Below are 13,507 nucleotides of genomic sequence, written 5' to 3' on the forward strand. Positions count from 1 at the left end.
ACTCCGGATTGTATCTCGCGTGGAATTTAAGCGTAACCGTAAGCGATAAAAGGGAGTGCTCTCTCTGTAGCGGCACTTGCCAGTAACTCCCAATACGTTAGCGCATGACGAGGTCAAAAGGAAACTTTAGCTTCCTGTTAACGTGGCCGAGCTCGTCTGCTCCGGATTGTATTTCGCGTGGAATTTAAGCGTGACCGTAAGCGATAAAAGGGCGCGCTCTCTCTTTGCTTTGTTCGCAGGCAACATGCGCTCGATGGACGAGGACCAGGTGATGTCGCTGCACGAGCTGCTCAAGAGGAAGTTGGAACGCACCCGCGGCCTGGTCAGCCTGGGCATGGATCCGTTCCAGGCGGGGTCCATGGGATTTCTAATACAGGAGCCCGGCGCCTACATCAATGTCTCGCTCACCAAGGTATACCTGCGCCCGTCGTGTCGTCGCCTTTCTTGTGTGTGTTGTTTCTGGCGCAAAATCTTTTCAGCATGCAGGATCACCAGCTAGCCCAGCAGTTAACTCTTCTAAAGTATAGCTGCGTTTTACGTTCGTATATTGGCGTGTTGGTGGGCTATTTCGTGGCGAACAACGTCTTGCGACTCAAATAGACGAGAGAAAAAATGCGGGCACTGAGCCTTCAACTGTACTTTATTTTAGCGAGTGCTTAGTATATAAGCACGTCGGGGATAGGACAGTAAGAAAACAGGAGGATTTGGGAGAATAAACAGGAGAATATACGATTTATTGGTATAATTTAGAGCGGTGCCTAATGCAAAATTTTTGCACGCTTTATATACGTCCCAACAAAATTGTGACATTATTATTGTTATTGCTTTTTTTCTGCCTTACAAAGTTGTAAACTTGCTGCAATTTATTTAGTAAAGTTCTTTCTCTCTGATGCCCTAAATACAGATAACCCGATCCGTACATTTTGTTGATTTAAGCATATTCTTTTAAATGTCAGCCAAGCGCCACCAAACTTGCTTGCATGTATGCCGAATAAAATTATTTCTCTATTCCCACGTATTTAGGTAAGAGCTCTTAATGCGCAGCTCCTTCTTATTCTGCTTTCTCTGGCTTCGAACTCTATCGTGTGTCTCTGTGAAATTCTAAAAATGAAATCGTGCTAAGGTGCGTAGTATAAGGTGCGTATATACGCATACTATACCCACCACGTGCGATTATGCTAAACTGACAACAACACTGCGGCTTGGTTGCCTTAATTATTACCCGAACTGTGGTCGTGGGCTCGAAATGACATAATCCAAGCCAAGAGGCGCCTGAAAACGAGGAATCTTTGAACGCAATTTAGATGTCATTTCCGAGCTCGCTCTGAGCCGATAGCGGCTTCGCGTCACGTGACTTGGGCCTGTTAGACGCCCGGGATGACGTCACAAGCCGGTGTGGTTGCCGCATTTTCGTGCGCGTGACGCTGGAGTTCGACTCTGCACGTTCCGTCTTTGCAGGTCGCCGTGACGGGACTGTCGAACTTCACCATACGTGACGTGGCTACCAACAACGCCGCCATGCGCGCCAGCGTGCTGATGATCATGCCCCGACTGGAGATACGGTGCGCCTATCGCGTCAAGGTGAGCCTGGACAGTGTTGCCGATTCTGCCAACTAGAATTCCGCTAAAAGACGTTCAGAAGTGGATGCAGAGTCTCCAAAAGCTTTTTCTTTATTTTTTCACCAAACTATTAACAGTATTGCTTGTGAATGCCTTTAGCGAGAAAGAAGACCACACATAGTAAAGTAAGGAAAAATGTACGTGGTGTTTTTCTTTATATATCTTCACAGGCTTTTTAAAACCACCCGTGGCCGATAGTACGTCTGCTCCTTTATCTAGTTTACCCGAGGGCAGATGTTCTTTGCTGAAGAGATCGAAAACTGTAACTCACGGGCCCGCAAAATTTCACCGTTTTCCCCTTAAATGATCCCTTTAGTGTACACATTGCAATGTGGAGCTGGTGAGTTCGTAAAGAGCATTCATTCAGGAGTTCGTATGCTGCCTTCACTTTCGAGATGCGCATTTCAATATTGCGCGGCGGAGTGCTTTGGTGTTCCACCTAAATACTGGCTTAAAGAAAGAATTACAATTTTTAAAATATAGCTTTTTACGTGCCAAAACCACTTTCTGATTATGGGGCACGCCGTAGTGGAGGGCTCCGGAAATCTCGACCACCTGGGGATCTTTAACGTGCACCTAAATCTAAGAACACGGGTGTCCTCGCATTTCGCCCCCATCGAAATGCGGCCGCCGCGGCCGGGATTCGATCCCGCCACCTCGTGCTCGGCAGCCCAACACCATAGCCACTGAGAAACCACAGCGGGTCTGGCTTAAAGATGCATTCTGTTAGAAAGAAAGAAATTTGACAAAAAAATTACTTCTTTTTGAAATTTTCTTTACATCTCGCGAATACCTCATCAGTTGCACGTGCCGTCCCTGTGGTGCGTATTTTAACGTGATATCGTTAAGGAGCTCGTGTCGCAGTAAATTGTCGCAGTGTTGGCGTCCGACGGTGCTACGGCAAAAAAAAAAATATTTTCGAACTACCGATACCCAGGCCCTCCACGTTAGCAAGGAAGGCAGGAAGGCCTTCCTGGCAAGGAAGTTACTGAGCTAATTGTATTTCTCAAGCTAAAATACGCAGAAAAATCGTAAAGTACGACTTACACGCAACATAACGGCATGATAGCTCTCGGATAGCAATTCGAATATACCAGAAAACCTAATTATGTTGCGGGAAAGCTCAAACAAACCCCTTTTTCAACGTTTCTACAATTCATAGACCGCCGACGGCGCCCGCCATTTGCGCGCGCCGGCGCGTGAATATCTCGGAGTCCACGTAGTGGCGCGCCCGCTTAATTCCTCGAGACACTTCCAGATGGCGCTCGCTTCCGCCGCATTGCGGCCCACGCAAGAGGCCGCGTTTCTACCAGAAAGCCCGCCTTCGTGCATAGCGTTCGCCGCCAGCGTTTCCTGGCAAATATTACGGTTACATGCGCTGGAGTTGCTGGGAAGCGTGAGAAGCAGTCAGGGATAGTTGAATGCTATCGCGTTCTGCTGTTAAAGGTGAAGTTTGAGGGTCCTCAATTTTTTTAAAATTTAGAGGTCTACGTCATGAAAGGAAACATCCCATATCAATTGACCTCTTAATGTGACCCCAGATGACCGTTTTTGTGAAATAAGCAAGTATCGGCGGCAACTTTTTTTTTTGTAGCGACAGCTTCTTTGCCATTTCAGCCACTTTCTGCGGTTGTTAGCCTGGTAACGGTGTATCTAGCGTAAAAGCAGCCTATTGGCCGAGACGTGTGGTGCGATGTAGAGATTCGGCGGTATTGAATTGAAAGCGACGCTCGTGCGCAGAGACTGCACAGCAGTACTCTCCACAACACTGTTCTGGATGAAGGTAGGGTTATCGGAGACTTATGGGAGACGCCTTCGTCCTGTACGGGAGGACGTATGATAGGATTATGATTGTGTAGAATTTCAATGCACGTTCACCTATATCGCGGGAGAACTCGTCTATACCGACAGTTACAAACTGGTGCATCACACTAACATAAACGCTCTTCTTCTTTTTTTTATTTGGGTGTAGGTGTCATCCAATTATAGCGTCGGAAAATTCGCAGGTTGTTGTTTATGCTTTAATTACTGTATTTTGATTGAGACGCGCACGTTGTCGTCCTGCGCTTCCGTTGTTTCAGTGATCTGTATACTGTGTTGCTCTTTTAGCGTGTTGATTACACTTTTGTTTACACGGTGCGCGAAAACTGTCTGCGCACTCACAAGCATGCATATATATGTGCGCTTAGGTGCGCAAGAAAATGTACTTGCAGGAGCAAAAAACAATGCATTACAGTTGAACCTTAATTTAACGAAGTGATGGCCACGCAGAATTATTTCGTTAAATCGGGAAGTTCGGAACATTGAGTAAGGGATCTTTTTCGGTCCTTCGAAGTCTAATATTGTAACGTAGTGACACCCAACAAGTACCGCGGTATTGTGTTTGCCGCTAACCCACACCTGCGCGTGTAAAAAGCCCACGAGGAGGTCCAAATACCGCCGCCGCTAGCGCCATCTGGTACGTAAGAACGCTAGCGACTGCTGAGTCCGTTGTTTCGTGCATGGGTGCAGCGTGCAGCGTCGTCAAAATAAAGCTATGGCCGGCACTAGTGCGCCGAGATGTTTTAACGCGATGGCGTTATAATGCACGCTCGAAGAAAAACCCATCCGCGTCAAAATTAGAAAGAAATCACAGCTTTCTTTGCTCATTTATTTCCGAAAAAGCTTCGTTACATCGGGTTTAATGCAAGCTAGTTCCGTTAATTCGGATTGATGACAACATTGAACCTTATGGCTACTTGCCGGGAAATGGAAATTTCTTCGTTATATCGGAAACTTCGTAAGATCGGGTTTCGTTTTATCGAGTTTTAACTGTATTATTATTTTTTTTTCTTTGTTTTTTATTCTGTGCACCAGCACTCAGACCTCAGTGTTATTCCTGGGCACATTAAAGAAATTGATTGATTGATTGATTCATTCATTCATTCATTCATTGATCGCGTGTGCCAGTACCAAAATGCTACCAGGTCTTTCCTGGGCATGCCAATAAAACTGTTTATTATAACACGCAGGAGCTAAAGCTCTCCGCCAACTAATTGCGAAGAGCTTGTAACTGAGTGCGACGGCGCGCACGTCCATCGTCGCTCTTTCTCTCTTCTCAGGGCTACATCAGCGGCGAAGGCGAGAAGGGGTCCCGCGTGGTCGACGAGAGCGGCCAGTTCGAGGCGGTGCTAGGTCGCGCCGCCATGTCCTGGTTCGCCCGGGTGCTGCACGTCGACAAGGACGACCTGCTGGTGGCCCAGACGGGCCTGAGGACGCACGTCGACGAGGTGACCAGGCGGTTCCTGCAGACGGCCAAGATCGGGACCCCGCTGCCGTCCGAGGACCGGGACGACGTCATGGACGTGGTCGGCTCCAGCATCGTGGACCACGTGCGCCAGATGGTCGAGGACAAGCTCAACAGGGTCATAACCAAGGTGACGCCGGGACGCGAGATTCATGTCACTAAAAAAATGCACGGGTTTCTGAGTGCTAAAACCACGACCTGAGGGACTCAGTATGATGAGGGACTCCGTATGATGAGGGACACCATATGATGAGGGATTCCGTATGATGAGGGATTCTGTATGGTGAGGAACTCCGTACGGTGAGGGACTCCGGATTAATTTAGAACAACCTGGGGTTCTTCAACGTGCACCCAATTCACGATACACGGGCGTTTTTTTGTCTTCTTCTTTTTTGCATGTAAACCCCATCGAAACGCAGCCGCCACGGCCGGTGTTCGATCCCGCGACCTCGGTCTTGGTAGCACGCAACGCCTTAGCCACTACGCCACCACGGCGGGATCATATCATCGCGCGTATACAATTGTTCTTGCAGTGTTTAATAGAAACGTACACCTACAAGGTCATGCTTTTCCATATTCTATACAGACACCAGAAGCGACAAGGCCTGTGACGTCATAGCCGCCATATTTTGGCCACCAGTTACTGCGAGAAGCGCAGATGAAAGCAAAATCGACTTTTTTCCTGACAAACCACGCCAAATAACTGTGTCAAATGTCATATTAAGTGATCCCGGGCCATGAAATGCGATATTGCTGCGAAACTTATGCAAAAAGAAAGCAGGGCGATATAGGCGCAAAATCGTATTTTAATATGTTTAAGGCAAAGACTCCGGCGTATGCATACCGCGCTGAACATGAATAGATGGATGGATGGATGTTATGAGCGTCCCCTTTGGAACGGGGCGGTGGGTTGCGCCACCAAGCTCTTGGTATTATGCTGCCTAATGTCCTATATAAGTTAAAAAAGCAAAAAAAAAAAACGACGATGAATTCCCATAACCAAATTTTCTGACCCCCTATTGTGAACTTTGTTTTTGTACGTCTCCGTTTTCTGTCGTTTCCCTACTTTCCTTCCACCGATCTTCCAATTCGCCTCTTACTAATCTCTATTGCGGACATGTTTATTTTCCCCTGCTGTCGCTGAACCCACCGTTACTAGATTACTTTTGGCTGAACCTGCTCCTACAGCGCCGCCTTGCAGAAGTTGACTGCACTCTGTATTATAGGGGGTTAAGTGCAATTTACCGCCATTTATGAACGGCGTATATGCACGGTTATCTATAACCTCGGGCCGAATCCGTTCCCAGGCGGTGTCCACGAGGCCCACCGAGGTGCAGGACCTGCTCGAGTCGATGGTCGTGCCGACACCGCACTCAGAGGTGCCACGCACCTTCTCCCCCCACGGGCACCGTATCAGCAAGCGCCAGGTTCCCTGCAACAACGGCACCGAGCTGGACGACTACGTCGACTACCTGTTCCGATTCGCCACTCGTCTCATCCGCGCCATGGAGCCCATCCAAGGACCCAACTTCACCATCTACATAGAGGAGCATCTCCAGGTATGAGATAACCTGCATGGTTGTATAATCCGTCCCCCCCCCCCCATTGCATTAGAGTGACAACAGAATGGACGCTGAACTAACGAATCATTTGCTTAGTTCAGAGCTGTGTGTGTCCATTCGGTCGTCTGTGTCGGATGCGCTGGGAAAACATCGACAATGCAACACCAACTAGCTCCCCCCTCCCCCCGAAAGAAAAGCTCTCAAGCTTAGTGCGTGGTTGTAAGCAAACGGTCGTGGTTAAGTGATGCACTGCGGGCAGCAAGAGCAGACGGCTAGCATACGACTAGCATGGAGATTACTAGCAGACAACAATTTTATTATCGGCTTCTGTAGTCGTCCGTTGTCGTCTACTGGTCCTCGCCCTCTTTCGCTGTTCACTTCATAAGCTTGAACACTAATTTCCAACTGAGTCACATTGGTCACGACCAGATATCCCCCCCCCCCCATATAGGCGCCTTCACATACTTTACCCCGGTTGCCTAATCCTAAGCTCACGTACAACGTGACGCCTGCGGTTAAACAAATATGTCCCACATCCGGAGCCTTGGTCCTTTGTCGCACTGACTCCCACTGACATCACTCTCTAGGGCAAATTTGCTCGCACACACACAAATACGCGAGAACGTAGGCGGAAGGATGGCGCCATGGTAGCTTACGCATTAACTTACGTATCCCCTTTCCCATTCCCCCTGTGTAGGGTAGCCAACCAGACCTTATTCTGGTTAACCTCCCTGCCTTCTAATTTTCTCCTTCCTCCTGCCAACTTACGTAACTTACGCCATGGTAACTTACGCATTACACATACTGACCACCTACACGTACGCGCTTCGTAACGAGCTCTAAACACGCAACACAAGGCTGCGACGCGGTCCAACATAAACGGCCGTCCAGCAGGCGATGAGTGTGTTCTGTCATCCGCGTAAATTTTTCTTCGCTTCGATCAAACTCGTCCGTCTGGTTTGTCGTCTGCGCAGGTCTTCCTGTACGACGTCCAGGCGCGCAACGTGTACACGCTGTCCCGCCGCAAGCCGGCCTACGTCATCTGCCGCAACGGCGACGTCACCGTGGGCCTGGTCATCCTCCTGGACAGCATCATGGCGACGGCCAAGTACCGCGTGCTCACCGACCACCGGCACCTACTGTACAACGGCGACGCCGACATCAAGCTCTCGGGCACCGTCGTCTGGATCCAGGTCTCGCAGCTCGCGAACGGCAACAACCGGCTCGACGTGGTGCGGATATGGAGGATGGGCAAGGCCCAAGTGTTGCTCAAGGGACTCGGCAATCTCACGTCGGCCATATCCATGTTACTCACCAGCATACTGAACCACGACCCGTGGAACGTGATACCCGTGGCCGAAGCGCAGGCCATAACGTTCGGCAGGGAGATGCTGGCCAACATCACCGTGCCTATATTCTCGCTCGTCTGAGGGCGCCACCGTTTGTTTCTCGCCTCTATACTTCTGGACGCCGGGTGGCCCGCCTCACCACTAAGTGGACGTATACGCTCGTCGAAAAACTTCCGTTAATGCGTCCAATAATTCTATACAGACCTCCCCAACGAGGGTTCCCTTGGAGTTGCCATAATGTCCTCTGGACTTTTACGAGCCCACGTGATGAACTGCTCAAATGCACTATAGGCACAGTGGTAACACGTGCACTTTACAAGCACGCTCAATAGTTCAAAAAGGTGTTATCAAGACACGATGGAAAGGCTTTATGTCGTATAGGTGTTTCCATAGGAAAATAACAGAACGGATGATGTACTTCGTAAAATTTCCTGTTTTTCTTTTGCATGAGAATTGAGCGAGGGTCGTATAGAATTATTGGACTGCATATTACTATATTGTTTCACTAAAGGTAGCCACTTTGGCGAGTGTGCTAAAAAGCAGCTGCTGTAGTATGCCCCTGGTATAACGAGGGCTACCTCGCCAATGAGTCTTTGCCTCCTGTCGACATGACGTCTCACGTAAGTGAATTCCAGATGTAGACGCACGTTTCTGCCGCTGGCACAGACGTCGTGGTGTAAGACCTTGTCGATGCTCCTGGCAAGAGCCAGACGTACCAGATGATTCCAGACGTACCAGATGTTTCCAGATGGATGCAGCGCGTCAGCTGCCTGTTTATGTGTGCCAAACCCGTGGGGCCCTTGTCTTTTAGGAGTGCGACCCTCGCTAACCTATTGCCGTCTACGTTGGCAGTAAGCACCTCGCGTTGCGCTAACCAAATTAGGCGTCCTTAATCCAGAACACGTGTTTACTGAAGAAGCGTTTCGGACTCACGTGCGACGGTATTCGGGAGTTTCAGACCGCACGTACATCCATAAAGTGGCGCTGATAGCGGCATCTTGTGGTGTTTTGATGAACCACCCAAATGTCAGAAGCATTTTTCTTCTGTGTTTCTCGTTTCTCTCGTTCCAGGAAAATAGCCATGTACACAGGTGATTGTCTTGCTTGTCGACACCTATACGCCAGTAGATAAGCAATACGTGGCCTTGTCATTGTAGTAACAGTTTCGCGAACTCTAGTGTTACTCGACGTCTCAAGATGACGCCACCAGCGCTGCTCCTTACGTTTACGTCTTCTGTCTTCCGTAAATGGTAACACGTGTACGGACAAGATAAATCTCACCTTATTTTAGCCTGTTCTTTAAGTATAGTTACCGGGACAATTACGCACTCGCTTTGCTCAGCGAAACCCTAGAGGTGGCGATATGAACTTCGCCTACAGGGTCCTCGAGGAACTTGTCTTTGCACTGGAATAGGCAGTGCAGTAAAACTCAGATCGAGGGTGTCGCAGCTATAGGTCCCTCCTTTTAGCATTCGCCACACAGTTTCGTAAAGTTTCGTAAGTTGGCCCTCCCCGGTTCAGAGCGTTTCAGTTCGCTCGCAATGTTACCACGATGGGGAAGAATGTGCACAACGCTCAAACGGTCAGCCATCAGCATGGCTGACCCTGGAGCGGAGCTCTTGTTCGCCTGTGGTTCTTACCAGTTCCCGTGACGTCACCTCAGCCTACCGCGCTGCTTCGATAACAGTGGCGCGCATCCTCTCTTGCAGTCACGCTGAGCGTGCCACGTCGTTTTTTAGACAAGAATTCCAATAGTTAGCAAGGGAGGATATAGTCGCGACGCTTCATAATTAGGGGTCCTTGAATAGCGAAACTTTGGAATAGAATTCGAGAGCGAGAGAGAAAGGAGGAAAGAAAGGCAGGGAGGTTAACCAGACTTTGTCCCTTTTGCTACCCTTCACGTGGAGAGAGGATGGGGCAGTGAAAGAAAGAGAGAGAGAGAGAGAGAAAAGACACGAGTATTGATCGCACTTTCACATGCATTAAGCCAGACGCAGCCTATCTAAAGTTGGGCACTCAAGTCTGCCACCTTCAGTGCTGTAGAAGAGCTCTAGTGGCTTTCTGGGCTGATGAGAATAGAATGCGAATCCTCGTTCAAGTTGGCAGCTTTTAAATGAGCAAGGTCATCCCAATTTCCTGTTTGGATTACGACTGGCATTTTTTTATGCTATGCTTCTTTCATGGTTGGCCACGGACCAATAATTGTTGTACTCCTTGTATGTGCGCTCATATTCTATAATACGAAGAAATTAGATATTTAAATTCTCGAAGGAAGTATCTCGATTGTTTGCCCCAGCTCTATATGAATCACAATCCGCTAAGAAGTCGGGAGCTGATCGAAGTTAGTGGGAAATTCCTGCCTGCTTCGGGACCGCGCCTATGAGGCTATGGTTGCCAATAAGCGACACCTACACGTTCGTACAGGTGACAAACCACTGTGCATCTGTTGCGTAATATTCCAGGCTATTTTTCATAATCATCCACATCTTATACGGGAGAGCGCAGCGGTGAACGAGCGCCTATGCTTTGCAGTGAAACGTGCACCGGCGTTGACAGCATCTATTCAAGAGGTAGCCAAACGAATCCGAGTCGTAGCCCGGATGCGAGAGTGCATGTGTATGTGAGCTGAAAGCTCTCTCAGTCTTACCTTGTAAACGGGTATTTGTCGTCATTGTTTTGTGTTATGGCAATAAAGCCTGAGGTCGGCTATTTCTGGAAACTGTCCGCCATATTGTCAGATTCGCCGTCTGCCCAGCTCTGACTGGCTCACGTGGCTAGCTGCGCGTGCCTTCTCTGATTCGCTCAAAGCGCAAATGTGGTGTAGTTTGACAGTGCCCAGAGTAGTGATCCCGTGTCATCGATACCATTACACCCGTCATGACATAGACTAACGCTTATATTCTAAACGATCGTTCGCATGCATTGTTGCGAAGACACTGTCACAGTTTATCGTGATGTGTATTGCAATGACATCGTCTGCTTTTTAACTGTTCAAGCAGCATGGGAGAAGGACGACTCTGCGTACCGGACAAATTTGTGACGGTGCGCACCTTCATACGTCTGTAAATAATGTTATTGAACAGTGCGCTGCTTGTATTTTTTTTTTTGAGAACTGCTTATACTACTCGGATTGCGCTTCTGCGACTGAACTTGACCTTCCAATCCGGAATCATCCGCCCAAGGCCTCTGCCAAGCCCCAAGCCAAGCCAAGCGAACCGATCTTCGACTGTCTGAAAGTGTCCAGCAATTGGCAAAAATAAATAAATAAATGCTAACGGCGTATGTTAACATGTCTAACAAATAACACAGAATTAAACTCCTATGTCCGAATGACGCATTGTTGCTTGTTATGGTTTTTAATATTCACGCACGCAACCAACGTCTGTTGCGGCAAGCTCAGACACCCGTTCTTCGTCACGGTTATTCGTGACTTTCGAAGATCGAAGTGCGCCATTCATCGTCGTGCGCTGCTATAGGTCACGGAGGTATAGGTAATGGAGACAGTTGAACGGAAGAACAAACTTTAGAGTTATTCCGGTTAAGCCGAATTTTTGGATATAAAGAACAATTTGTTAGCGCGTACGGGTGGGATTCCCATGTAGACTTGGTGAAAAATAATGACAACGATTAAGTCCATCTCTACACGAACCCATAATTCGGCTGAGCAGAACACAGGCGGCCACCACTGAACCCCGCTACACCGTGGCTCGGCCAGGCGCTCGTAATTAAAAATTAAATTATGGGGTTTTACGTGCCAAAACCACTTTGATTATGAGGCACGCCGTAGTGGAGGACTCCGGAAATTTCGACCACCTGGGGTTCTTTAACGTGCACCTAAAATCTAAGCACACGGGTGTTTTCGCATTTCGCCCCCACCAAAATGCGGCCACCGTGGCCGGTATTCGATCCCGCGACCTCCGTGCTCAGCAGCCCAACACCATAGCCACTGAGCAACCACGGCGGCTGCCAGGCGCTCGTAGATCTGCAGACTTTCGATAGGTAACTCTGCTATACTTGCACGTGAAGCAAAGGGTGTATGGACATATGCGGCTATGTATAGGATAATGTCGACGCCGACGCGGAAACCTGCAAGGCTGACGCCGTATGAAATATAACTGAGGAGGAGGAAATAATGAGAGAAGGCAGGGTTGTTGAGAGAAAGGTTTAGCTCGGGTGCTCCTATCTAAATACGTGTAAAAGGAGAATTCGATTTTCTCGGCAACCACTGCGGCAAATTTGGCGAGGTTTGTGGCATTTAAAGGAAAAACTTAAAATCTAGTGACTGTTGGTTTCTAATCTTTGATTTGTCGTCAAAGTTTTATTAAAAATTGGCAAGAAATCGATAACGTTCAGAAAACGAAACTATCAAGTTTACAACTCTTTAACTCGGCTTGAAAGAATGATATCACAATTCTGTGAATTGGATATGATACTACAACTAAAGCGGACAAAACTGATACGTTACACATGAATCTTTAAAAAATAGTAAGGTGTAAATACAGCTTTTTCAAAACCCTTGCACACAACGTAACAAATTCATGTAATATATAAAGTGACATATCTAATTTGTGCGCTTTGAATGATCTAATGGATGCCGTTTACAGACTCTCGATATCTGTTCTTGACGGAGAGCTATTAATTTGTAAACTTTCTGCTTCTATTTCTTGTTTGAACTTGCGAATATTTGAAAATTCTTGCAAAAATTTCAGGCCCTAAATCGAAATCCTGCTTCCAACAGTCACTAGAATTTAACTTTCTCTCTCAAATGCAGCAAGTTTCATTAAAATTGGTCCAACGGTTATCTCAGAAAAGCTTTTCTGCGTTTTACATGTATTTGAATAGGCTGTGTCAAAGTTGAGCCCGAGCTAAAATTTCCTCTGTCAACCAGAAATGCGTCTGGTTGGCTATCCTATACAGGGCGGGGGGGGGGGGGGGAGAGGGAATAGAAAGATGACAAGGAAATCATTAACGTGACTTTGCGGTAATTAAGTGAGGGCACGCAGAAAACAAGAACCAGCTTCACACATGACACAACTGTGACAGTTCCCTGAATACACTGTGGTGCGTCTTCTTTTCGATCAATAACGTGAGGGCAGTGAGCAATTTTCTTTTGCAAATCTAGTTGCAATGGCAGCTTTCGCGACAGAACGGATTTGCTCAGCGCCGCTGCAGCAACAATTACCCACTGGGTTAGGCGGGACTGCATGAAATTAAGTAGTACACTTGACCGCGCAAATCCAATAATTTGTTTTTTACTCTTTTTCACGTCTGACTTCTGGGTTGAATGCCGTTTTTCTCTTTGTTATATTTCATTTTACTCTGGCTGTTCTGGCGCACCGGTTATATTGGATATTTAGTTACGCAGAATTTGGCTAAGACGAAGCCTTGCTACAGTGCCAACAATTTGTCTGTTTCAATACACGCGATAAACACAAAATGATCTCATTACGCAACCACTTTCCCTATTCGAATGATCGACTGTTGCACGGAGAAGTTTCCTTTTTTTTTTGCACGTCGGACTTGTTTTTTAAACCTACAAAGGTTCCGCTAACTACGACACTACACATGAATTATCTGCCTACGCGGACGTCGTTTCAAAAACAACGACAACGCAATCCATTCCCCAATCAAACTAACTGCATTAACCAAATTTTTAATTGCAAACAGTACGGCACGTGTTTATATCGGAA

General features: G+C 47.7%; 1 protein-coding gene across 2 annotated transcripts in view; it reads left to right on the plus strand.

The window, feature by feature from the left end:
- The window catches only part of LOC142590096 (uncharacterized), a 59,379-nt gene extending 48,570 nt beyond the window's left edge, over positions 1-10,809 (plus strand). For both annotated transcript variants that reach the window (XM_075701951.1, XM_075701950.1), the window contains exons 2-6: positions 240-412; positions 1,459-1,581; positions 4,722-5,036; positions 6,214-6,465; positions 7,443-10,809. In XM_075701951.1, the coding sequence (XP_075558066.1) occupies positions 245-412; positions 1,459-1,581; positions 4,722-5,036; positions 6,214-6,465; positions 7,443-7,898 (1,314 nt within the window). In that variant the 5' untranslated portion in view covers positions 240-244 and the 3' untranslated portion in view covers positions 7,899-10,809. The remainder of the gene's footprint in view (positions 1-239; positions 413-1,458; positions 1,582-4,721; positions 5,037-6,213; positions 6,466-7,442) is intronic.
- The last annotated feature ends 2,698 nt before the right edge of the window (positions 10,810-13,507 follow it).

Source organism: Dermacentor variabilis, chromosome 8, assembly GCF_050947875.1.
Source record: "Dermacentor variabilis isolate Ectoservices chromosome 8, ASM5094787v1, whole genome shotgun sequence".
Taxonomy (NCBI): Eukaryota; Metazoa; Arthropoda; class Arachnida; order Ixodida; family Ixodidae; genus Dermacentor; species Dermacentor variabilis.